The sequence below is a fragment of the Pelobates fuscus genome, chromosome 9 (genome assembly GCF_036172605.1).
Source record: "Pelobates fuscus isolate aPelFus1 chromosome 9, aPelFus1.pri, whole genome shotgun sequence".
NCBI lineage: Eukaryota > Metazoa > Chordata > Amphibia > Anura > Pelobatidae > Pelobates > Pelobates fuscus.
This window is the reverse complement of record NC_086325.1, coordinates 138,593,823-138,621,295: the sequence shown is the minus strand read 5'-3', so window position 1 is coordinate 138,621,295 and position 27,473 is coordinate 138,593,823. Positions and strand designations below refer to the sequence as shown.

The following is a 27,473-nucleotide window of genomic DNA, read 5'->3' as shown; positions in this document are numbered from 1 at the left end:
GTCCCTTACCATGCCAGTAAACTAAAAGAATTGTAAATTAATTGTAATGAAGTTGGTATGGTGCCAATAGGTTGCCAGGTGCTTTCTTACCTGAAGTGGTAACAATTCACAAATGGCTTAACCACAAAGGTTGCCTCCAGCACCTGATCTCCAGTTCCTTCAGCGACATCCAACTTCTCAAATTGTCCTTCAGGAAGCGTGGTCTAGACTAGACCGCTTGACTAGAGCGGTCACCTGATCACACGCCAAGCCAATCAGTATCTCCCTATTCTAAAAGAAAAAGTACCTAAGTGCCTGGTGATTTCCTGGCACCATAACAACCTCATAGTAAATACAGAAAGTTTGTTCACAGGATTTCTCTCCCCCTCACTCCCCCCCCTCCGGTTTTGTGAAAGGAGTAATTTATTCATCACTGCACACATGCAGGATTAGTTTTTCAGGATAATACAAATGGTGAGATGAGAACCCAGTACCCTGAAACTGTATCTTCCTGTATGTGTTACCCTGCGATTAAATCAGGCAGCTAGCTCTACACAGATCATATGTGCAGAGACCTCTCACCTGGAGTTTAATCCCAGTTCACTGACACTCGAACCCTGAGCTTCCATCTGCCTTTTTTCATGGAAGATGTTTATTCTTTCTTTGAAACATATTGGAAGATGAAAATAAAAAGGAAACAAATTATACGGTATGAAAGTGTTCTTATTTGAGTAACAGATTGTGACACACAACCTTGCGTAGTAGCAATGCTGTAGGTTATTTAGGGAAAATAGCTTACCCCTTCTGGACCTTTCTTTGTCACATTTGTTTTCAGGATGTTTTTGATTAACATGAAGTAACAGCTTGTCTATTCCTTGTTTTCAGGTTTCGCATGAAAATGGAGACTCTCACTCAGAGAATGGCACATGTGCAATGCCAGGTAGTGTAGTCAGTCTCTTGATTTTTCTACATAGCGAGCGGTTGTTTTAATTTTTTTTAAATTAATTAATTAATTTAATTTTCTTCTCCCTCCTCCAAAAATGTACTGTTAGACTTGGATGCATTGGCTGCTCTGCTTCCTCGTATTGAAAAGTCACCGGTCTTGGAGTTGTCTCTGGGTTCTCGAGCCTTGTTAGAAGATTTAATGTTAGAAGGTGATCTTCTGGAGGTGACTTTGGAAGAAGAGCTCAGCATATGGAGACTACTACAAGCATCACATATGCCATGTGTGGACAGACTCCGGACTCTCATAGAGGTAACAGACACACAATCCTCACTGTACACGTTTACAAATGGGATAAAACTGCAAATAAGAGACAAACTATCAGAAATGTACAAGAGGAAGAGCAAGGTGTGGTAATGAGATCACTAGGTATGAAGCCAGAACAGGTGCACTCAGAATTACCAGTCTCTCTAAGAAGTCCCTTAAAATTCATCTCTTCTGAATCTCTTATATCTGTACATCGAAGGTCTCTCAGCAGATAACCAAATCAATCTAGAAAAACAAACAGAATGCACATAGCATAATACTGTATGAGGAAAATAGAATGGATAATGATGGTATTGGGTCACTCACGATAAACAGAGCCTATTATAGCAGGCTCTGACTGTATGGGCTCTTCAGAATCTCTGTATGCTGTATATTCCAACAGGATCAGCTCCAGAATCAGCTCCAGCCTCCTCTTAGTATTCTTCCAGTCACACTTTTTTCTGGTGTGACTGGAAGAATACTAAGAGGAGGCTGGAGCTGATTCTGGAGCTGATCCTGTTGGAATATACAGCATACAGAGATTCTGAAGAGCCCATACAGTCAGAGCCTGCTATAATAGGCTCTGTTTATCGTGAGTGACCCAATACCATCATTATCCATTCTATTTTCCTCATACAGTATTATGCTATGTGCATTCTGTTTGTTTTTCTAGATTGATTTGGTTATCTGCTGAGAGACCTTCGATGTACAGATATAAGTATTTTATGTCTATATAGCACCCCCCTTTTATGTATTTTTCTTGTATCCATTTGTATAGTGCCTTTGGGTGATTTTCTTGGCACTTGGGGGTAGTTGCTGTGTTTACACCTTTGTATCAGTATTAATAGCGCCAATCCACCCACAGATATTTTTTTGTAAAATATCATTTGTAGTCTTCTGAATCTCTGATGACTGGAAACTAGAACAGAGTCTGAAAATACAAATGGAGCTGACAATGAAAAGTCCTGTAGATGGAAATGTATTTTTGAATCATAGAATAAATGTAGTAATTTGAGTTGTTACAAGCTTTGTGAGTGTTAAACGAACACTATAGGGTCAGGAGCACAAACATGTATTCTTAACACTATAGTGTTAAAAACCCTATACTGCCCTCATAAATATAGTAAAATCGTACCTTTTATTTCAGTCTGAAGGTGCTGGCTCCGCCCCTCGTCTGCCTCCTTAGCTGACATCTCAGCCATTCACAAAGCTTTCCGATAGGAAAGCCTTGGATTGGCTGAGATTGTTAATTTTGATGATCTCCACCAAGGAGGTGGGGCCAAACGCCACCCTTGCCAGTCAACATCTCCTCAGATGCATTGAATCAATGCTTCTCTACGGCAAAAGTTCAGGATCTCCATGCTGAGGGTGGTTACCACGAATGTATACAACAAGAAGTGTAAAAAAGCCCAAAAAAGCTTTTAACCTCAGAAAGTGGAGCATAAGAATAGTGGAAATGTGACCACCTACTCCAAGTGGGAATACAATAAAATTTACCAAACGTGGATGTTTTTCAGATCCAATGGATATCGAGGTACATATAAAAGACAAAATAGGAAAAACACATAGCATAAAACTGTGTTGGACAAGTGAAATAAATGGAACTGTAGCTTACCAACTCACATGGAGTAGAGCCTCACATAGGACAGGCTCCGATCTCTTTGGCAGTAGTGTCTTCTGGTGCCACTTTCCCCTTTAACTCTAAATGCTATTCCTCAGAACAAAATTAGACAAAAGGTGACAAAGCAGGAAATGCCTTATAGTGTAGTAAATAACAGGGTACAGTATAGGAATAAAACACTGCAAATAATTGCTCACCTTGACCAGAGCCTGTAAACCTGGCTCTGGCTGGAATAGCTTGGGTGTCTCTAAGGGGGACACCACCCTTCTTTGAAGCAGCAAAGTACAATGACCCGGAGTAGACTTAAAAAAAAATGTATTACATAAAAATACTGCATAAGCAGAATTAAAAATAAACAATAAAAGTGGTAATTACGAGTCTCTCTGTGACCACGTCCTGAATCCTATCTGAAATGTGTTTCGCACTATAAAATTGCTTTTTCAATCTGTGTATGCTGCTTTAGATCTTATTCCGTTTTTAAATATGATGGTGTTGCTGTTCATTTGTGGTTCTCTGTGGAGTTTGTCCAATGGGAGTCCGGTAATCTAGAGGTGTGTGTGTATACTTCCACTTTTGTCCGTACCGGAAGTGACTCACTGCACGTCAGCAGCATCACTTCCGAGGTTGAAAGTTCCCTTCTTATCTCTGGGCAGATAGAGGTACTATATCGGAAGTCGGCATTGCACAACAGACTTGTAATGTAACTGGAAGCACTTCAGGTAGCTGAGTGAGTGCCACTGAAGGTGTCCCTAGGCTGTCTTGTCCAATGGCGTAATTTATGAAAAGGGTCTTACACATATGTGACCATACAATGCTTAGCCCACTGGTATTTATGAATAGTTACGTTTTGCAGAATCAAACCCAAATTAATGTGATGCTTGGGAGATTTATGAAATGTTCTGTTTAATTTACACGGATACTGTCCTTCACCTTATATTCCTATTTGGAAGCCACAGTGGTTGGTACTCCCAGTAAACCTGATACACAGGCATACGCTGAATGTATCCATTTTTGTCATCTTCATATTGCTTTAATTTTGGAGGCTTGGCAAAGTAAGTGTAGTAGGGAGAAATTTTATATATGTATGTGTATGTATATGTATATGTATGTGTGTAACTTTAATGTATCCAATATATTGCCACCTAAACCCTGACTGGCTCCCTTTTGCCACATGTCTACTCTCATGGGGTATGTCTGACTGGTCCGTGAGGTACAGCTTTTTTTTAGGTTTATTGAGTTAAAGGAAAGGTTATGAGATTAATATTATCGCTCATTTTACCTGTTTAGAAACATTGATTTCAGACAACGCAAGTCAATAATATTTGAAGGATTGTTCCGAACAGATAAAAAAAAAAAAAAAAAAAATCTTACACAATTTTTATTTCCTAAAAGATAATATTTCAAGAAATTAAATGTATGCTGGTAACTGGTATTTGGTATTGAGTGGTGGAACTTACTACTCCCTACCACTGGAGGGGGGAAACGAATGAAATAAACAACCTTATGGATATTTTCAGGACTTTTTCGTTTCTATAATGATTTTTATTTCCTTGCAGATTGAAAGGTGTGAACGGAAAGCATCTCGCGTGAAGGGAAAAGACCCGGACAAAAGGAAGAAGAGGAGAAGTGATGGATATCCCACACTGCTCCCCAAGGAGGAAATGGGACCAAAGAGAATCCGGGGTGATATCAGATTGCCAGATTCTTCTGCAGAAAAGGAGGTCGTAAGGAAAGGAGGAAGTGAAGCCAACCAGAATGGAGGAGAGGTGAGAAGAGCAAAGAGAGGGAAAACACCCTGTGACGTGTCATCAAAACACTGATTTCTTATTAAATTGTGTTTAAAGTCGAACCTAGGGAACAACTGTTATTTTATTTTTTCCTCTCTAAAGACCGTAACTTTTTTATTTTTTTTATTATTATTTTGTCTGAAGAATGCATTTACATTTTGTTAAAAGCTTGTGATGCTTGTTGCATATTTACTTTCTTTAATAATGGTTTATCTTTAGATTAAATGCATGTGGAAATCAAAATTATGTTAACTATTTTTACACGGCACAATTGTACATTCAACCACACTAGAATTATGCCCGAAGATACTCCAGTGTCCCTTTATCACGTTGTTAAAAATAAATCCACATCCTTTCCAGTTAGTATTGCCCAATAACATAATCCCTTAAAGAGGAAAAATGTGTATTTGGATTAAATTCTCACCTGTGATACTAAACAGGGAGAGAGAAAAGAAATGGTACGTCTTTTAATACACACACCCTGCCAGTTTACTGTGCTAATCTTGACCTTGCTGGCTATTTTTACACATGAAATTGCTTTCTACTACTAAATTATGTATGATAAACTGTTGCTGTGCAGTGGTGTATCCGATCTGTACAATGCAGTTCTTAAAAATCAAGGGAACTTCAAGGTTCACTGAGATCTTTGCTGCAAATCGCTGCATTGTGCAGAGACTAGGAAGTGGAAACAGTCAAATATAGCAAAATACTTGTAACACTTCCAGGGTTGTTCACTAAAGTGAGAATTCGAGGTCAAAAGAGCCAAACGGGAAAATTCTATAAGTTGGCTATGTCTTCCGTTCACCTACTTTGGCTGTAAATTTGAAAATTCACTTTGTAGAGTTCACCACATTATCAGGGTCATTTAGTGAGAATTCAAAGTCCTGATCCTGGATCTGAGGTTTCCCATAATGAGGATCTCTGGTATCACTATTTGGCAGGCCTTATTTATTTTTGCCCCGATCACCATAAGGGACTAGCTGTCTCAGACCTGTACCCACCCTTTAAATTTGCACGTTTGGTGACACCCTCCACCCGCTGAAGTTTTAAAGGAACACTCCATTGTATTGGAGCCATGTGTGTATGTGTTCGTGACTTTCTTATGCTGTTACACGTTGGCTGTAATAGGGCTGATTGAGCTCCATGGGGCTAACAGGGGCCAGAAAATCTCTGGCTATTTGAATGCCACCCAGGGAGATGTTTCTTCCCTTGAATAAAAAAGTGCAGATTTTTTCATGAAATCCGCACGTCTAGAAATTATCACAAATGGAACAGTCTTCCGATGAATAAAGCACTCCAGTAAGTGGAGCCAGCTCATTTACGATAAAATGTCTCAAAGATTCTGCTGACTCTCACAACATCAATAAAAACATTGCAGGTGATCATACCCAGAGTCCACCTCTGTCTTAGTCATGTCTAGTTCAATCTGGGTATAAATCCTCTATCTTATCCTTTAAAAGCAAATTGATGTGGTCTCCTGTCATCCTACGTGCAGCCAGATCTTTTTGCTTTCAAATAAAAGCAAACTTCTAAACTGGTTAATCACTGGGTTAATACTAGGACTACGCTCAATAACAGAGCCTAGACCACTGCTTTTAGAGTAATCATTAATCTATTTATATGCACTAGTTTTCTAAAGCAGAGAATTGAGTGGCATGTAAAGAGATCAAGAGAAGTTAACATACAAAGCTCTATCAATTTATCGCTTAAAGTTAGGTGACTACAGTTCACACCTCCAGTCTTATTTTTGACAACCCTCGTGGCTTCCCTGTGCAAAAAATTATTTGAAGATAATAAGCCATTGAAGGGAGAGTAAAAGGGCTGTTTTGGGAGATGTGGGACAAACTTGTAACCATCTTATTAATCCATGAATCATGGGCTGTTGTGTGTGTCCAGTCAGTTGGTAGAGTACGCAAGAAGAAATACATGTTTGTGTCTTCTGACTACAGGGAGAGTGGCCGTGGAGTCTCTATAATTTCAGAACCAGGGGTAACCAGTAAATGGGTACAGGCAGTGCATTCACAAGCATGGATCGTTTTTATGTTGAGTGCAGTCTTTCATTTTTGATCAATTTAGAGTTTCCATTACTCTTGGCAACTTCTGTAAGTGTGCAGTTGTGGAGACATTTTTAATCTTCAAATTCCATACAGACAACCATTTATTAAAATATATACATTTTATTCCGGATGGAGGCCAGGAATTTGTAGGTCTATAATTTTACAACCTCGTTGTGGCTGTAATTTTAAGTCGGTCGGCATTAAATATTCCTTATTAAACAGCTGTGAACTTGACCAGAAAGACTTTATAATCGGTGGGTGCGGCGCTAATTGGTCAACAGGCAAGTATTTGCACCCCTTACTCAGAAGTTATGAGATCTCAATGTGTTGACATGAAAGACATCTACGTTTTGCTATGCCATCAAAAACGTCTGTGTTCACTGCCAAAGTAAAAGGCCTGCAGCATTTAGAATTGGAAGACTGCAGCCATATTTATATACTCCACCATAATCAAATGAACGGTTCTAAACAAAGATTCCATGTTGGAGAGGTGTAACCTTTTGTAGATTTAATAACTGACAGCATATGGCCTTAGCCTAATGGTAGACATCAGTTGTATTACCCAGGGACGCCTTAGGAAGCGGATCTGGAAATATGTGTGTCCCAAATTAAAAAGCTATTACCAGCCTTCACACTTGGCTGGTTTTGTGGTTCTTTTTAGTCATAGTTTAAGGTTGGCTAACAAATACCGTGCATGTTTTGGTCTGGTTCAAAGTAAATTCCCCATAAAAACTCTGGATGTACATACTTCCAGCTTCAAAGCAGTTTCCACTCACGTAACAAGTTTTTAGGTTTTCTTCCTTTGGTCAAAGCTAGTATTCTTTAACGAAGTTTGAAGAAGTATGATGAGGGATTACAACACAGTCCATGGGAGAAAATATTTTATTATACTTGTTAGCTACACAAGACCACTTTTACTAAAGAGCAAAACATTTGCTGGTAAAAATGCAGGTTGCAAGCTGTTTAGTGCAGATTAATCTGGACAAATCAGGTTGTGGAGACCGCTTCTAAAATAATTTCACAGGTTGCTTCCCCACTCATCAAAACACCATTGAACGCTGGCTACAGTAAAATAGTTTATTGGATTAGAGCAGTTCAAAATATGTAGGTATTACAAAATATACAGCTTGTGCACTGCATGTACTTACAGGACAACTAAGTACACATGCATCTATAATAACAATCCTGTTGACTTGTAAAAACGAAGGATTTAAAAAAATATATATATTTTTTTTATATATCCTTCCTTACTCCAGGTTGTTAACCCCTTAAGGACACACGACGTGTGTGACATGTCATGATTCCCTTTTATTCCAGAAGTTTGGTCCTTAAGGGGGTTAAAGGAACACTATAGTCACCTAAATTACTTTAGCTAAATAAAGCAGTTTTAGTGTATAGATCATTCCTCTGCTCAATTCACTGTCATTTAGGAGTTAAATCGCTTTGTTTCTGTTTATGCAGCCCTAGCCATACCTCCCCTGGCTATGATTGACAGAGCCTGCATGAAAAAAAAAACTGGTTTCACTTTCAAACAGATGTAATTTACCTTAAATAATTGTATCTCAATCTCTAAATTGAACTTTAATCACATACAGGAGGCTCTTGCAGGGTCTAGCAAGCTATTAACATAGCAGGGGATAAGAAAACAATAAAAGCCTAAATAGGGCTCTCTTTACAGGAAGTGTTTATGGAAGGCTGTGCAAGTCACATGCAGGGAGGTGTGACTAGGGTTCATAAACAAAGGGATTTAACTCCTAAATGGCAGAGGATTGAGCAGTGAGGCTGCAGGGGCATGTTCTATACACCAAAACTGCTTCATTAAGCTAAAGTTGTTTAGGTGACTATAGTGTCCCTTTAACCCCTTAAGGACCAAACTGCTGGAATAAAATGGAATCATGACATGTCACACGTCATGTGTCCTTAAGGGGTTAACCATCTACCTTATGGTGCCTATATACCTTTTATTTATTTTTCTATAAATAGGGATATTTAGGGAGGAGGCTGCACTCCACACTGCAAACTTCTGTAATGCCAATGGCTTAATATATTTTAGGAAAGTAAAAATAACACTTTTTAAAATAGACATTTTTACTAGTTTTAGGTGGAATGCTCGGTTTTGTTATACAGGCTGTGTACCCTTACAGCTATGCAATGCTTGCCCTTTTTCTAGCTTCTCTTGGACCCTATATAATGAACTTAGTCTTAAAAAAAAAAGAAAAAAAATTTAGTATGGCGTGAGTAAATATTTTCCAATCACTGGTGTGTTGTATCTTGATCATTTTCAACAAAGGATATAAATAAAACTGGTGTGAGTAAAAATGACTATTGATCTTTATATGCCCACCCCTACCTTATATCTAGTTCTATGTCACTAGCCAGGTTTTAAAAATTACTTGCTACTGCCAACCTGGAGAGTTCATGAAACACTCACCAGAGGTGAATTTCTACAGGCCAGGGTTCACCAATGGCTACTGAATCTATAATAAACTTATTTTATATAATAGCACCTCCTACTGTTCTAGGCAGATTAAAACCACATCTATATGCTTGATTCTAGGCACAGAGGTGTACTGCTGGTCTGATAGGTGGGTTAATCAAGAGGTGCCTGCAGTATTGCTGAGGCCTAATCCACTCATTTGTACAGGCAAAAAGCAGCCATTACCTTATACAGGTTAAGAAGTGCTGGGAATAAGTTTTAGAAGACCGTGAACCGATTTAAAATATGATCTACATCAAGATAAACAAAAATGAAATTGGCTTGTGGGACTGCCCAATCTGTTTTGTATGACTTTTTACTTGGGTATGAATTCTACAGTGTAATAATTGTATGGCAATAAATAGCAGGGAAACTACCTTTTGACAATGGTATAGGTTACATATTGAGCAGACCAGGACCTACAACTTTCCAACTTGTTTTGAAATTGCACGATTTGTGGCTTGCATTAAGAGGTTGTATGTCATCTGAAATCCCAGATTAAGAGATTCTCTTTGTCTTTGCAGAAACGCTTGTGACATTCAGCTTGACGACCGAACCCTATATAATGCTAGGATGGTGGCACTCCCCCCTGGACAGATGCTCAAAAGGATTACCTCGTTGAAAATATTTAAGAGGCAGCTTGTAGGGGAGGTGAAAACATGGTGCTCCTGCTCCCTCTTACCCAGCATTCTGTGCTCTATTTAAACACCATTCTCCTCCTCAAGACATGGATTACTCCTCTGGGGCTTCGTAGAAGGTGCCCCTTCTCCCTCTTACCCAGCATTTTCTGCTCTATTTAAACAACGTTCTCCTCTTGAAGATGTGGATTGCTTGTCTGGGGCTTCATGGAAGCTGGTGCTGCCTGCTTGGTAAAGCAGATTCCTGGCAGAACGACTTAAAGGATCCTAAGGCACAGGGAGAGAGTAAAAAAAAAAATTCTTGTCTAACATCAAGCAAATAACTCCTACTGGAAGAAAGACTTGAATTGATACCCTCGTACCCTGGCATATTTTCTTTTTACACGCTGGTGAATGATATGCTGTAGCCCCCTCATTAAATGTCCTGCACCAAAGGAAACACATGAACAGGTTTGCCCCCTTTACATGCACAGGATTGAAGCTATGCCTCCTGGAGGTGTAGAAAACCAGCACTGGGCATTATGGTGCCACGTTGGGTGAGGGACTACCTTCTGTCACGAGGGAACCTGTAAGGATGGTTTTTGTGGGACACATTTACTTTTATTTATTCCCTTTCTCCTTGTGAACTCTCACTAACTGCCCTTCTCCCCTCTGTTCGCCCACTTATTCAGGATCCATGGGTGTCTGCACTTCCCAGCCCCTTCAATCCAAGTTCACTTTGTCCAGAACACTTTGTTTAAAAAAAAAAAAAAAAAAAGATATTTCTAGAAAATGTTAAAAGGAAAAAAAATCCCTTGCACTCCATTCTGGAGTGTGTTATCTTTTCTGACATGTAGAAATAAAAGTTAGTTTTTTTTTTTTTTTTTTGGAAACAGTGTGTGGTTGATAAATTATCTATTTTACAGAAATAGTGGGCGTATTGTACATTGCAGAGTTGGTTGCAATTACCAAAAACTGAACCCCATACTAAGACCAGGGCACATTGTTTTATTCTAAGTGCCTAGTTTCTAGGTTACATATTGGGCTTATTTCCTGAAAGAGAAACTGGAGAATTATTATTATTTTTTTGTTTTGTTTTTAAAGACCATTCTTTAGAAGAACGGAAAATTGCATTGTTTCAGATATTTTCTTAGACCAAATCTGTCTACAAATAGTTCTTGGGCCTTACACTAAAAATTATAGCAAATCTCTCTCTCCCTCCAAGTTTTTGTATCTGATCGATGTGATGTAGCAAACAAATATTTATACTGAATGAACTTTCAAGTCAGCAATTTCATAATAGTAATGTTAAAATGCATTTTGTTCCAAAGCAACGTGAATCTGCTGTTGGAATCCAAGGGATGCAAGCTGCAGCATTCACATCACTCAACGAAAACAAGTGTTGTAGAGGATCAATTTAAATGGGATATATTATGTAGGTTTATTTTAAAGGTTTCTTCCCTATAGCTAGGCTTAGTTCAGAAAACATTTGTTGGGAGGTGAGGATCTGTATAAAATGTTTCCCCGACAGCCACTAGAGGTCGCTTCCGTGCTTTACACACTGTAAATCGCACTTATTTATGGAGTCCAGTGTCAAAAAAGATCCCCAGAGGAAAGCATTGAATAATGCTTTCCTAGGGGCGGGTTTGAATGTGCGAGCACCTCTGGCCGCACATTCCTCTCCATTCGGAAGCTGACGTCAATGGAGGAGGAGAGGTCACCAGTGGGAGCCGGGCGCTGGTTTAAGGTAAGGAAATAAATAGTTAATCATTTATTCGATGCGGAACGGGGCCCTAGTCGGCTCTATAGCGTTAGGAATACATATTTGCTATAGTGTTTGTTTAACCCCTTAAGGACACGACATGTGTGACATGTCATGATTCCCTTTTATTCCAGAAGTTTGGTCCTTAAGGGGTTAAACATGCATTCTTCAAGCAGTTTTTGTTCCTTAAACATCCTGCTTTTATTGTTGGAAACTGAAGTGACATTGTATCGGGACTAAGCACTACAGTTGTAGAATTCTCATGATGCTTTGCCAGTCTGGCATGATGGGGAGTGTAGTTCTACAATAGCTAGATGACTTTCATGGACTAAACATCTTTTGCAGAGTGCTGGCGTGAGGAGCTCAATGAACTTATCTACATGGAAAACTTTACAGCTTTACAGAAATAACAGCTTTGGTCCTTGGCAATGCCAGAGACAGGATAATCCAACAAGTAAAAACACAAGGAACACAAATACAAAATAGATTTCATTTCTTGTTTTTGAGATTGTGAATCAGATATTACTAGAAAAAAAAAATTACAAGTGGGCCAATAATTAAATGTCCACAGTTAATCATTCATAGCCATTGAAGCGTATCTGCCTCCCATTTCTGTGCCGTCTCCTTGTGCAGGTACACCTTAAATAATCACCGCCCCATAACAAACTGCTGGAGTAGAATGCAAAAACACACAAAAACAAAAAACTTCCACATTGGGGTTGAGCGTTTTTTGAGAAGGGCTGCTCCTGTATGAGTGGGTATATGAGATATGCCATCCAGTGTTTTGTGTTAAATACTATACACACCCTCTCTATACACACATACAGTCCTCTAAACCATCCACTGCTCTGGAATGTCTTACTAATCCCAAGGATAGGCCATGTGTGGCTCTCTAGAGGCTAATGAACTCCCATGATCCTCTGTCAGTCCCAGTTGTTGCAGATCATCAACAGCCAGAGAGCCATAGGATGCCTATCCCTGCACTAAACCTATTTATCTTTCACTGCAACACACTGCTCAACCACTTTCTTGCCAGTATTTTCTGAGTGAGCTGGGTAGTCTCCTGTTGGATGGAGTTTCTGCTGACCAGCTCTTGCTGTCTGCTTGGCATGGATAGAATACTGTCAATTTCTGTCCGATTGAGGGGTTACTGGTCGTGGTCTTTGTCTGCGTGGCGGTGGGCATTGTAGTGGCAGTGGAATCTGGGTAGGCAGCATGGTCAGTTTTTCCAGCATGTCCCTGGGCAAGATGTTGAGCCTTATTTTGCCACGAGAGCGTCTGAAGCCATTTTCAGTACCCAGGCAGGTGTATACTCCTGCGTCATTAATTTGTACAGAACGCAACACTGCTCCCCCTTCCATCATTGGAAGTCGCACCTGAGGATTGAAAATATTAGAAGAATGAGCTTCAACTTGCACAAAAAAAAAAAAAAAAAGAACAAGCTATATAGTGAACCACAATGAATGGCCCATTGTGTAGTTAAATATTAGAATACTTGTGTGAACCTGAGGAACAGGAGATTCTTACAGCTAATTTCCTGCAGCCTCAACTGTGTCCGTTTTTAGAGGAATCTCTAAAATATCTGACTCCCAGTTTAAAAGGACATGTCTTGCATTACATTTACCAATTCCCAATATTTAGACAACCGTACAGTACACATTCAAGAGATTTTTTTTCACATACTAGCAAATCAATGAGAACATAAGCCATTACTTTCATGTACAAATTACTTCACTGTAGTCCATTTTCTTTACGCATTAAATAAGAGGCTAGCAATGGGGCATGCTGGCAAATTGGGTTATCTACTAAACAGTGCATTGTAGTGGATAAAAAAAAAAAGCAACAGAGTCGAGCCATGACTTTTTTGGGTTAAATGTTTCATGTTTTCAATTTGTTGTCTTGTGATTCTCCTCTAAAATAATTTTGCTTTAAGCCTATACTCCCGAAACAAATGTTCCTATTTGAGCATTATGTGGTTTGCTTTGCATAAAAGTACTGACTTCCTAAGCCTGATTTACAAAAACCTGATGTTTTATTTGCACACAAAAAATAATTAAAAAATTACATTCCAAAGGTAGAATTTCTCTACAGGAAGGCATAGAACCTGCAGTGCTATTTGATTACTACTAGAGGGCATTTGAGATTTATAATAATTATTTTTTTTAATAGAGAGAAAAACAGTTTGCCTATGGCACTAGTCGTAAGGTTCCACTAGCTGTGTGAGATGGTTAGCCTACCTATTGCAGTGATTTGTTTAATGTGTGTTGTAAGTTCTTTAAGCACCACAAAAAAAAAAAACAGACTCCCATGGTAAGTGAGACTGTAACGTAAATGTTTGTTTTGGCGAAGATTCCCAAAGCCCCATGTCACCAAACAGCGGAGGGGCGGGGCCTGGCTGCTGAATGGGTCAGACGCAAGTCGCAGGCGCTCCTGAATTTTATGTTTAATTGTGCCAAAAATCTGCTGATAAAAGGCACTTCAATATATTGTGGCTGTTAGGCAAACTGAGACACCGTGGTAACCATGGGGATACCACTTGAGCTGACAAACCTGAATATACCCTGCAGCCTACAACCATGGTCAGTGCGGGGGAGGCGGACGCTCTCCTGCTGCCACTGATGACTGGCAACTCAAGACTCTACCCTCATCTCCCCCCCCCAGCAGGGGTCATCCCAGTCCAGAGAGAACATCTGCTCGATCTGCAATATATGCCCCACTGGAGGCACTCTGCACATACCCTGGAGGTGAAGACGAGCAGGCTTTCCTGACTCGCACTGAAGAAAGAGCAAGGGGTCTCTGCGCACCTCTAATCAACAGTGAAACTACCAAAAACCATGTGGGGGACCCTGCTGGCGTCATGGTTCTCGAATTGGTTAGAGAAGGTGAGGCAGAGTTCGATTACTCCGATCGACGCTTATGATAATGCTGACCCACATGGCACTTCTGCTCCCACATCGGATGGAGACTAGCACGGTTTCTTTTGTTTTCATGTAAAAAATAAATTGCTGTTCCTATGTACACATTCACTGATCGATGTTTCCTCAGTCAAAACAGTGACTCATTTCTGTCTGTGACATTATTTCCAGTATCAAAATGCACATCAAAAATAAAGAATTATTTAATTAAAAAAAACACTAAATGATCACCTAACTACCAAGTGTGGGTGGATAGTTTAAAACCAAATAAAGGATTTTTGTTTTACAGGATTCATTCTTATGGTTCATCTAAAAAAAAAAAAAAGGGACACTTGTACAAAGTAAAAATAAAGGCCTGCTCACAAAAAAACCTGATGGAAGGGGGAATGTCCTGGAGCTGCTCCGAGCAAGACACATGTAAAGTATATATAGATGCCAAGTATAATAATAATAGTGAAGTTCAAGCTCTGCTTACCCAATGCATAAACGACTTTCCGGAGACCATCACATAATTTACTGGTTCAACAACAAACCTCACACTACTTACTGCCAGATAGCATCCCCACAAAAACCATAAGGCACCTGCACTCCCCGAACATTGGGACTCACCAGGAAAGAAAGGTCTCGCAACACACAAGATGACGGCTATGCAAAAACCCCAATCACCAGCCTTGGAAATTGCATCCGAATCGGAGATCCTTGCTCACCTCTCTTCAGCCTGGAGAGTCCCCCCCGGAGATATTGCAACATCAGGTGAATCTTTTTTAATTTCTCCATCATTACGGTGGACCTCCACCGTGACATTTGATAGGTTGGAGACCATGGCAGAAACTCTGCAAAGCGCGCAACTAGGTGGTGGACAATCTAACATCACTAGAGAAAGATCACAAAGGCTTGCTGGAGAGTGTAGTCGATGCGAAGGATCGCACACGGCGCAACAACTTCAGTGTAAGAGGCATCCCGTAATGAACCATCAAATACCACCAAAATGGTGCAATGGATCCACAACGGTAGTGACTACTCCTGAAGACTAGCAGCAACAACTGAAAGGATGGAATTTTGTCACAGAAACCCACCTATTTCCTAAACCATCGTCACCTCGCACCAAGATTCTTCCCACCTGGAAACATGCTGGACACAGACCTTAGACCCTGCACTGTGTCTTAATGTTGAACCGCTTTGAAACAGGTGAACTACACTTCCACGGGGATCACCCACACAGACTTTATAACACTACATAATATTTGTTTCACACGGCATATTATAACTTTACACACCCACGCCTCTAGGCGGGACAGGAGAGAGAAAGGGAAACCCCTGCCCTTTACAAGACACCGCCATAGTAAAATTGCTGGGCTCTCAAGGGACTTGCTGTTCACGTTTGGGCTCCACCACCTTTGGAGAGAACTCAGTCCTTAAGAATATGCTTATACTTTCTTCTCACTAGTGCATAAAAAAAATATTCTAGGATCGATCTTTGCCTCAACTCCTCTCTTTCCTCATCTCCTAGAAAAGGGCGGCTTTGTTTCACACTGGCAAGTGTCAAACAACACAAGACACGGGCTCGACTTTATCGAGGTTGCTAGACACCAAAAGATTCCTAGTTTCTTAAATCGCCCTTGGCACAGAAAGGCATTTGACGGGGTCAATTGGTCGTATATGTTCGCAAAATTATAGAAACGTAGACTGTGACGGCAGATGAGAACAGTTTGGCTCATCTAGTCTGCCAAATGTTATAAATACTTCCATTAGTCCCTGGCCTTATCTTCTAGCTAGGAAAGCTGTATGCCAATCCCACGCATGCTTAAATGCCTTCACTGTGTTAAACTCTACCACTTCAGCTGGAAGGCTATTCCATGCATCCACTGCCCTCTCAGTAAAGTAATACTTCCTGATATTTTTAAACCTTTGCCCCTCTAATATAAGACTATGTCCTCTTGTTGTGGAAGTTTTTCTTCTTTTAAATATACTCTCCTTTTATTATAAACTATGAGGGCATGCCAAATATTGCTAAACACCATTTCCAGTGTTTACACAGCCCTTCTGCCCCGGTTTTAACCTCAGGCTTTATCTCTGACCCGTTGCCCATTTCCAATGGAACTAGTTAGGGCTGTGCCCTATCAAAACTAATTTTAATTCTGGCTCTAGAACTCTTAATCCCAGGGATTCCCACTTTTATGAAACACATATTGTCCTTGTTTGCAGATGACATTCTGCTCACACTTATGAACCCTACTACCTCCCACACAGCCTTGCTGACTACACTGAGTCTTACGTTTCATACTATAAAAACAACAGCTCCATAATCAATGCCCTCACGGTAGGCCTCTCCCACGACCTTGACATCAGTGCAGGATACCTACCCATTTGAATGGCAAAAGACCACACTGAAATACCATAAACTCTATTAACATGTTTGCCCTTCCTTTACTCCAATATCTATTTTGTACACTTCCAACATCTCCCATCCTCTTTACTGAAACTATTCCAAACACAAATGTTCTCTTTTAAATGGAAAATGTGGCTCCATAGAGTAAACCACTATCTTCTCCGTACTTATCTAAAGAAAAGAGGTCTGTGAGTTCCCAACATTCAGGGGACAGTGAACCCAGACCCAGGGCCGGCCTTAGGGGTGTGCGAGCTGTGCGGCCGCACAGGGCGCCATGGAGCAGGGGGCGCCGTGCGGCCGCACAGGATTTAAAAAAAAAAAATTTTTTTTTTTTTTTTACATTTGCAGCGGGGGCGGAGCTTACCGTGCGGCGGGGGCGGAGCTAATAGCGCCGGAAAACTGCTGCAGGGGAAGCAGGAAGGAGTCCCTGCTTCCCCACCAAACAGTCACCAGGAGCTGCACTGCCTCCACAATTAACTCCACAGGTAACTGTGGGATTGTCAGGTGAGTGTGACTCTCTGCCTGTGTGTGTGTATTACTGTCTGTGTGTGTATGACTGTCTGCCTGTGTGTATTACTGTCTGTGTGTATGACTGTCTGCCTCTGTGTGTGTCTGTGTGTATTACTGTCTGCCTGTGTGTGTGTGTGTGTCTGTGTGTGTGTGTGTGTGTGTGTGTGTGTGTATATGACTGTCTGCAACTGTGTGTCTGTGTGTATTACTGTCTGCCTCTGTGTGTGTGTCTGTGTGTATTACTGTCTGCCTCTGTGTGTGTGTCTGTGTGTATGACTGTCTGCCTCTGTGTGTATGACTGTCTGCCTCTGTGTGTATGACTGTCTGCCTCTGTGTGTATGACTGTCTGCCTCTGTGTGTATGACTGTCTGCCTCTGTGTGTATGACTGTCTGCCTCTGTGTGTATGACTGTCTGCCTCTGTGTGTATGACTGTCTGCCTCTGTGTGTATGACTGTCTGCCTCTGTGTGTATGACTATCTGCATGTGTGTGTCTGTGTGTGTGTGTATGACTGTCTGCCACTGTGTGTCTGTGTGTATTACTGTCTGCCTCTGTGTGTGTGATTGTGTGTATGACTGCTTCTGTGTGTATGACTGCCTGTGTGTATGGCTGTCTGCCTCTGTGTGTATGGCTGTCTGCCTCTGTGTGTCTGTGTGTATGACTGTCTGCGTGTATGACTGTCTGCGTGTGTGTGACTGTCTGCCTCTGTGTGTGTCTGTGTGGATTACTGTCTGCCTCTGTGTGTGTCTGTGTGTATTACTGGCTGTGTCTGTGTGTATGACTGACTGTCTGCCTGTGTGTGTGTGTGGATGTCTTCCTGTGTGTGTGTATGGCCGTCTGACTCTGTGTGTGTGTGTGTGTGTCACATACAACCAATACACGCATATCACACACTGTTAATACACCCATTACAAATATCACACATAGCATACATATCACACACAGTCATCACACCTACTATCACATACACAGACAACACAAACATTACAGCATACATGGATGACGGGGGGGGGGGCGCTGTGAAGATTTTTCGCACAGGGCGTCTAAATGCCTAAGGCCGGCCCTGCCCAGACCACTTCAATGAGATGAAGTGATCTGGATGCCTATAGTGTCCCTTTAAAAATGTCCTGCAGACCCACTAGGTCCAACCCCCACTATACTCCAAAAGAGCTGTCTGGGTCTAGCATCTGCTGTTAAGATACTCTCTGCTACTCGTCAATCTCCAATGCACACAGAGCAATGGGAGAAATACCTCCAGTTAATAATTTACTAAGAAGACTGGATGAGAGCAGTCACTAACATGCTAGGAGTCTCTAAATGCACATATTTTTGAAGTGGTCCCACTCTAAAACCCTTCTGGATCGCAGTTGCACCAGTCACCAGTTTGGCACTCCCTCACACTGCACAATGTTTTCTCATAGACCTTCCCTCCAACAAACACCTAATCCTGCATATCCTTACTGCTGCAAAGAAAGTCATCGCCAAACACTGGAAAACAACCTTTACACCACACTTCCAAATCATGACTGCCTCACTCTTGGTCACCTGAAACTTATGGGCACAGTGGAATGAACACACCAAGCAATTACTTCAATAGATACCTACACCAACCATGGATCTCTTCACCACCCACCATTATCCCCCATGACCACTCTTCACACCTACACCCCTCAGTTTCATTGAGTTATTGACGTGAAATAGAAACACCGCCACAAATTGTTCTCCATTAATATAACTTACTAAATACAATGTAATGATTTTAACACGGTTTCGCTTCCTACCTTTTTTTAATGGTGTAGGGCTTTTTAGGGGAATTATGGCCATAAAAAATAAAATAAATAATAAGGGAACATTTTTGAGGTTTATCATCTTATCCACCAATTACACACCTCTTTTCTGTGCTGTGTGCCTTCTCTCTGCAGGAGCCAAGTGACACTTTCAAGTGGAGAGTGTGTATCACACTGAAGGAATACACTCCCGCCCTCCACCCCGATCTGCATCCGTTCTGTGACACCCCGATCCACTACAAAACAAAAGCATGAAACCATTGGACACTTCCCTCCATCTCACAAAGTACCCACTCTACCATCCGCACACTTACTTTGTGTGTTGTATCCTCTGCACTGTCTATGGGGATCTCCATTTTTTACATCTTGCCGACGACTTCTCCTGAAAGCAAAGATAAATTACAAAAATCAAAGTAAAAAGAGTAGATGCAGTAAGCTTACTTTTTTCAATAAACCAGTCTTTATTTCCAAGATATTTTATTTATCAAGAAAGAAATGGGGCTATTCACTACAATATGAATTGTCAGTTCAGCTATTTCAACCTAAACGTTGACATTCACAGCAATTTACTTTTTAGTGAACAGCCCTTAAAATGATTTCTTGTGTATTGGCTTTGATTTTATTCAGTGCTGCATTTAACGGTATTAACGTTCAGGTGTGTAAAACAGCATTTTGCATTACTTTGAAATACACCGTCCTCCTGTATCAATCCAAGGACCTCTCTCTTCTAACACGGACAGGTTTATGCATTAAACATGGAATTGTAGTGCATTCAAAATCAAACTGCAAAATGTAGGTAAAAAAGAGTTACAGCATGCATATTTAGCCTTAATTGTGCGATTCAATTTTAAGTTCACTATTCCTAAATTGTTCGGAACGAAGCACAAATGTCATGTTTTAATGCAATATAGAGAAGCAGAAAAATGTATAAATGAAGGAGAACTTATTGACTTATTCACTAAACTGGGGATAGGTAAAAAATGTTACATTTTAGGTTGCCCCTGTTAGACCATGCATGGAGTTTGAGATCGGTATTTTGATTGGCATAAAGTCTTACTTACTCATCCAGCAACTGATGTAATTCATTTTAACTAAGAAGCGGAGTAAAGTTTTCACAATATGAATAAACATCACTGACATTCCGACTTTGACCTTCTAGGTTTAAGCTTTGTAATTCAGCTTTGTTTGAGATTCAGTTCATTATGAGAATGTATTTTGCAGTATGTTCCATCGTTTACCTTGTAGGCGAGGGGGTATATCGTGCACAGGCCTTTCCATCCCAAGCGCAGTAGGGGTCTCGAGCAAGGCAGCAGTCTGCACAGGAGTCTCCGTAGCCAGAGCAGCGGTGAAGAGACAGTTGGGTAACGCCCACATCTGATGACACGTAAAGCTGATGCTACAAACAGGAAGAGGAGAGCAGGTTAGCCCACACTATCAGCATTATTATCACAACATGACACATACTGGGCTTTAAATCGATTACATTTAGCTATAGGTTTACATATTTTGCAAAGGAAACTAAAGGAAAAGTCTGCAAATCCATAATGAATTTGACATAAGTCCGTATTTAGTAAATAACCACCCAGGTGTAAAATACCGATAGAACATATTTCAACGTATGGTAAATTTCCATAGCTGTTGCCAGCACTGCTTTACCCGAAGGTGGTCTAATTATGGCGGCTATCTTTGTGCCAGGGCACATGACAAGTTTTAGTTATACAGATGTTTCCCGAACAGCTCAGGATGGTCCTAATTCCTTGGAACAAAAACTGATTTATAGAGCCCATAACAAGGTACATGTACATATAGAAACATTTGCATGTTCTGCTTCCTTAGACTTAGAATCCAAGTCCTAATACAATGCTCAAAATGGCTGAAGGTTCCATTTTTATGGTCAATTTATAATGCGATGGGTTGGAATCTTAGTCCTACATTTTTTAGGGGGTACCAAGGTGCAGAACATTTCACTTTGAGATTTCTCTTGCTTGACTTTTGTGGTGGTAAAATGGTTTTAAAATGTCCCTCCATTTTCAGGTTGAATATCTTGAATGCTTACAAAGAATGCTTGTATTACATATGTTAATTGCTCAAAACATGAATAAAGTAGATTTTTCATCGGATTGCTACTAGTCCTGGCTCTGCATCCAGTGGAATATCAAACTTAAATGGTTTACTGTAAAATACTACTATAGACAACGTGTATATCTATGAAAATGCTAGGTTCCTATCTGGTTTCCCAGCAAAGATATTCAATCCGAAAATGAGGGGAAATGTTGAGAAAATTGCACTTTTTTGCTTCCATAAAAACAAACAAGTGAAGTTTTAAATCTGAAATGTTCTGCATGCACATTATACTTACCATGTCAACTCAAACCCTTGCCATTATAAACTGACCCCAACAGAGTAACGAGCAATAAATTAGAACTTTTGTTCTAAGAAACAAGAATGTGCAAAATGTTTCTATATTTTCATGTAACTTGTAATGTTTTTGGCACAAGAAACTAGTTGCATCCGGAGCAGAAATATTAAGGTCTCCGTAAAAAATCTGCATGACCACAATTTGTCATGCACCATGACACAGATGGCTGCCATGGTTAAACATAGCAAAAAAAAAACAAAAAAAAAAACATTTATATATATATATATATATTTTTTTTTTTTTTTAAATGATCAATTATCGGGCCACTTAAGATGGACTGAATCGGCAAAATGTCACATAACTCACCCTCTTTGAAGATATTTTGATGTTTTTGATTGGAGATGACGTCTGTGTCAGAGAAAGGGAAAAATAGAAGACACCATGAATAATACAGAGACTATAATTACACATTATGGTAACATATGTTATATGGTAGGTTAAAACCCAAGTGGCCCATCCACGGTGTCTCTTTTCTATTTCAGGCATGAAAAGGTCATAAAACATGGAATAAGGTAAGTTCACAGTTTATTTTCCAGTAAGCTTTAGTATAGCACACCAGATATAAAGCACTATCAAACTTTAGTGTAAAAAAATAAATAAACATAGAAACATAGAATGTGACTGCAGATAAGAACCATTTGGCCCATCTAGTCTGCCCAATTTTCTAAATACGTTTATTAGTCCCTGGCCCTATCCTACGCATGCTTAAACTCCTTCACTGTGTTAACCTCTACCACTTCAGCTGGAAGGCTATTCCATGCATCCACTACCCTCTCAGTAAAGTAATACTTCCTGATATTTTTAAACCATTGCCCCTCGGGGAGTCGTCAGTTTGCTGCGTCTTTGTTGTGATTAAATTCGTGGTCCGTCGATGTCATTCAGTACTGTAGCTAGTCAGCAAAGTCTGGTTTCGTTGTCAGCAGCCATTGTGTCCATGTGTTTAAATAGGATTGGTGTGTAGGTCCTCCATTGATCTTCGCTCCTCCATTTGGGAGAACCATGACCTCAGTGGGGGAGTTACCGGTTATTTCCAGTGTTGTGGTATTACTAATTTGGCAATATTAAGGATGAGCATCCAGATAGATTTCTTATAAAGGTTCCTAGGGGCCTTGGTGTGATGTAGAAACATTTATGAGGGTCTGAAGGGGGGTGGGCTTTCCGTGAGTAACTAGCATTTTATATATCCCCTTCCATAATGGGAGGATCTTCTTGCATTCCCACCATATGTGGAGGAGTGTGCCTCGCCCCATCACACATATCCAGCATAATAGAGAGTGGTCCAGGGTGATCTTGTGTAGTGTTGAGGGAGTACGGTACGAAAAGGTTAACAGTTTGTATGCGGTCTCCTGTGTTTTGCTAAAGCTGGAACAATGGTGTGTGAGGTAAAATTTTTTTCCCACTCTGCCTTGTCAAATATGCAGTCAAGGACTGTCTCCCATTTCCCCATGAAGCTTGGCTGTTCAGTAGGTGTATGTGTCAGTAGTAAAGAGTATATTAAGCCATGGCAGCAAAGCAATGGGGACGCCCGCTTTGCTCTCCTCCGCCTGTTTCCATGATTTGTGTACCTTTTGTTTGGACCACTCCATTATCTGCAGGAGATGGCAGGCCTTATGATTACAAATTTGAGAACCACACACAGATCCACCGAAGAGGGCTTGGACCCAAAAATCATTGAATGTAAAATGATAATGTACAAGAGGGTCACCCCAAAGCAAGGGGGGGGGGGGGGGGGGGAAGGAGGGAGGAGAAACTCTCTGCTGTTTTTTTTAGATAAGGGGGAAAGTAAACAGCAAATAGCAGAATAAATGCAACCTGTTAATCAGTGGGATAAGACAAAGATGAGAGGGGAGGGACAAACTCTGCTACTCAGTATAAAGTCTTCAATCGTATCTGAAAACAGCTACTTTATTAATGTGCACGATAAAAAGTATACTTCTGGAGACAATGCCAATTTAAAGCCATAGAGAACCAAACAAAGATCAATTCTTATCCCTGGTATGGGTAAATAAACCCAAGGGCAATACTACAAATGCAATACCTAGTCACAAAGACTGGCTCTGATAGAAAGACAGCTTACAGGACAGCTAAAAGGCAGAAAGAGAGCAGGAACTTAAATTTCAATTGAGCTGATCTGCGGCCAGTCAGTCTGCATTCCTGGGTAATATCCCTGATGCTCCTAAACAAACACCTTCATGGGTGTTCTAACTCTGTCCCTAGCCATCATCATGCAGAGTCATTAACCCTCTAGACATCTCCCCAAACAAAAATGTCTAAACAAAAAAACAACAAAACTGTGTTAACCACCCATTGCCGCCATAGTGCAAATAAAAAAGAATGTGAGGGGGGGCGGGGCCTGAGCTTCATGGCGGCTGGATGTGCCTCGTGTGAGCTCCGTGCTCAACACACTTTCCAAGTCAGCAAAACCTATCCTAGCCAGCCGAAAATCTACCACAAACACCGGAACTTTAATTATTATTATTATTATTATTATTATTGCAATTTATATAGCGCCAACAGATTCCGTAGCGCTTTACAATATTATGAGAAGGGCTTTAACTATAAATAGGACAATTACAAATAAACTTACAGGAATAGGTTGAAGAGGACCCTGCTCGATCGAGCTTACATTCTATAGGAGGTGGGTGTAAAACACATTAGGACAGGAATTTGCAATCAAATAAGGTGGACTGCCCTTTAGGAGAGGGCAAGAGACAGGTATGTGAGGTAAGGGTTAGTCTTGGAGGCCATATGCTTTCCTAAAGAGATGGGTTTTAAGGCACTTCTTAAAAGATGCAAGACTAGGGGAGAGTCTGATGGCGGTAGGCAGGCTATTCCATAGGAAGGGAGCCGCCCGCGAGAAGTCCTGCAAGCGCGAGTTGGCCGTACGAGTGTGGACAACGGACAGGAGGTGGTCACGGGCAGAGCGGAGAGACCGAGAAGGGACATACCTATGGATCTGTGAGGAGATATAAGAGGGGCTAGAGTTGTTCAGTGCTTTATAGGTGTGAGTTAGTACCTTGAATTGACTCCTATAGCATACAGGAAGCCAATGTAAGGACTGGCAGAGGGGTGAGGTGTGAGAGAAACGACTAGAGAGGAAAATAAGTCTAGCAGCAGCGTTCATTACGGACTGTAGGGGTGCAGTACGGCTTTTGGGAAGACCAATCAGGAGAGGGTTACAGTAATCCATGCGGGAAATTACCAGAGCATGGACAAGCTCCTTGGTAGTATCTGGTGCAAGAAAGGGGCGGATGCGGGCTATGTTTTTAAGATGGAATCTACAGGATTTGGCAACATGCTGGATGTGAGGCTCAAAGGTGAGACCAGAGTCAAGTATGACGCCAAGACAGCGTGCTTGCAAAGATGGACTGATGTTGATACCACAAACTTGAAGGGAGAGTGAAAGAGGAGGATCAGTATTAGGAGGAGGAAAGACAAGGAGCTCAGTTTTTGAGAGATTGAGTTTCAGAAAGCGGGAGGACATCCAGTCAGAGATGGAAGAAAGGCAAGCAGTGACACGTTGCAGGACGGCAGGGGAGAGGTCCGGGGAGGAGAGATATAGCTGGGTGTCATCAGCGTACAGGTGGTAGTGGAATCCAAAAGAGGTAATAAGTTTGCTAAGAGAGGCAGTATAAAGAGAAAATAGAAGGGGACCAAGGACGGAGCCTTGGGGGACTCCAACCGAGACAGGGCGAGGGGAGGAGGTATCATTAGAAAAGGAGACACTGAATGAGCGTTGGGAGAGATAAGAGGAAAACCACGAGAGGACAGAGTCACAGAGACCAAGCGATTGAAGAGTTTGAAGAAGGAGAGCATGATCAACGGTGTCAAAGGCCGCTGAGAGGTCAAGAAGAATTAGTATGGAGTAGTGGCCTTTGGATTTAGCTGCGATTAGGTCGTTAGTGACTTTGATAAGGGCAGTCTCTGTAGAGTGGAGAGGGCGGAAGCCAGATTGAAGGGGGTCAAGGAGAGAGTTGGAATTGAGGAAATGAGACACACGGGTAAAGACAAGCCTTTCCAGAAGCTTTGAGGAAAAAGGGAGCAGGGATATGGGACGGTAGTTAGAGAGGGTGGATGAGTCGAGGGATGGTTTTTTTAGTATAGGTACTACAGTGGCATGTTTAAGGTCAGCAGGGACGATGCCAGAAGAGAGCGAGCAGTTGAAGATGTGTGTTAGAGAAGGCACGAGACAAGTGGAGAGAGAGCTGATAAGGTGAGATGGGACAGGATCGAGCGGGCAAGTGGTGGGGCGAGAGGAGCAAAGAAGAGCAGCCACCTCTTGGTCAGTAGCTGGGGAGAATGTCTGAAGGGTAGGAAAGGCATGATCTATGTGTGATTGAGAAACAGAAAGGCAAGGAGGGGAGAATTCTTTCCTTAGCTGTTCAATCTTGTCAGTGAAGTAACATGCAAAGTTATCAGAAGTAAGGTTAGTTTTGGGGGTGGCCACAGCAGGGCGAAGAAGAGAATTAAAGGTGTCAAAGAGACGCCTGGGGTTGCGGGAACATGAACTAATGAGAGGAAAAATAGGACTGTTTGGGCAAGGGCAAGGGCTGCACTGTATGAACACAATATGAATCTATAATGGAGAAAGTCTGATTGGGTACCAGACTTCCTCCAGGAGCGTTCAGCACAACGGGAGCATCTTTGCAGGTAGCGCGTTGATTTAGTATGCCATGGTTGGGGGCGGGTCCTCCTTGAGGTGCTTGTTTGGAGTGGCGCTGCAGTGTTCAAGGCAGATGTAAGAGTAGAGTTATATATGGAGATGGCCAGTAAAGGACAAGAGAGGGAAGGGATGGACAGCAGTTGTGAATCAATGTCAGCTGACAACTGTTGGAGATCCAGAGAATTAAGGTCCCTCCTGAGTTGAGGGGGGTTAGGCTGAGGTTGTTGGATGAGGGGGTATGCAAGAGCAAATGATAAGAGGTGGTGATCAGAGAGTGGATATGGAGTGTTGCAGATATTAGTTACAGGAGGCTGGATGAAATTTTTAACCGCTTCTGGGCCGAGCTGGAGGCACGCCAATCAGCGGCTGAGAGCACCGTGAGAGCACAACGTCCCAGACACCCTCCGCAGAAGCGGTGGAGCGGGCCTCACACGAACCGACCGACCGCCAAGAGCCTCTCGGATTCCCCGGAGGCCGCAACCAATGGCCGTCCCACACGCCTTCCTAGGCCGAAGACCACCCGGAGCAAAACTCCGAGACACCGACCACAACGCCGAAGGCTTGGCCGCTGCGGCCAGCGGCAGAACACCCAAGCTCCTATCGGCGCCCAAAGAAGGGAAGACCCGGCCTCGTTGAGACACCGAGTCAGTGGAAAGCAGGTGCAGGCCTTCACAACGACCTGGGGCTGGCTGATGGCCATCAAACACCGGCATCCCGCTACCACCCTGTGGACTCACCCGGATGAGGGTATCACCTTACCTAGCAAGGGCATCGGCTGATCATGGACTCTCAGCCCCAAGGGCACTAAACGGTTAGACCGGCAGAGATCAAACCGTCCTAACGAGCGTGTAACTTACTGTATGGACTTAACCCTATACTCTTATATCTAGATTGTATTACCAGTTTTAAGACCGTGCCTGCTTACGACCCTTATGCATGTTATTTTACGCACTTGCAGCACCGGACATGGCTTGCATATTCCAGCCATACTAACTGGCTTTACATAGCTACCCCTTTTGCACCACATAAGTTTGAATGCTGTTATAATGTTGGATAGGCCTTGCACCACGGGTATAAGCGGGGTATGTACTGGTACGTTATTTTATTGTCTTATTACGCTCGCATATACTGCCCTTGATACATAGCCTGTTAATGACCAACAAGTTAAACCCACGAACACGCCATGTTGACCACAGAATAGCCTTAACTTCCCAGCCGCCCTACCTGGGCTAGGCTGAAAAGC

The 27,473-nt window shown here is 41.7% G+C and overlaps 2 protein-coding genes across 7 annotated transcripts in view; one reads left to right on the top strand and one right to left on the bottom strand.

Annotated features, from left to right (window-relative positions):
- Window positions 1–10,670, top strand: part of LOC134573082 (lysine-specific demethylase 5C-like) — a 48,989-nt gene extending 38,319 nt beyond the window's left edge. For both annotated transcript variants that reach the window (XM_063432523.1, XM_063432522.1), the window contains 4 exons: window positions 865–919; window positions 1,032–1,234; window positions 4,406–4,615; window positions 9,694–10,670. In XM_063432523.1, coding sequence (XP_063288593.1) covers window positions 865–919; window positions 1,032–1,234; window positions 4,406–4,615; window positions 9,694–9,705 — 480 coding nt within the window. In that variant the 3' untranslated portion in view covers window positions 9,706–10,670. The remainder of the gene's footprint in view (window positions 1–864; window positions 920–1,031; window positions 1,235–4,405; window positions 4,616–9,693) is intronic.
- Window positions 10,671–12,024: 1,354 nt separating this feature from the next.
- LOC134573083 (semaphorin-3F-like) overlaps window positions 12,025–27,473 on the bottom strand; it is a 66,715-nt gene continuing 51,266 nt past the window's right edge. For all 5 annotated transcript variants that reach the window (XM_063432525.1, XM_063432527.1, XM_063432526.1 and 2 more), the window contains 5 exons: window positions 21,874–21,915; window positions 20,387–20,544; window positions 19,463–19,530; window positions 19,251–19,384; window positions 12,025–12,924 (listed from right to left, as the gene is read on the bottom strand). In XM_063432525.1, the coding sequence (XP_063288595.1) occupies window positions 12,673–12,924; window positions 19,251–19,384; window positions 19,463–19,530; window positions 20,387–20,544; window positions 21,874–21,915 (654 nt within the window). In that variant the 3' untranslated portion in view covers window positions 12,025–12,672. The remainder of the gene's footprint in view (window positions 12,925–19,250; window positions 19,385–19,462; window positions 19,531–20,386; window positions 20,545–21,873; window positions 21,916–27,473) is intronic.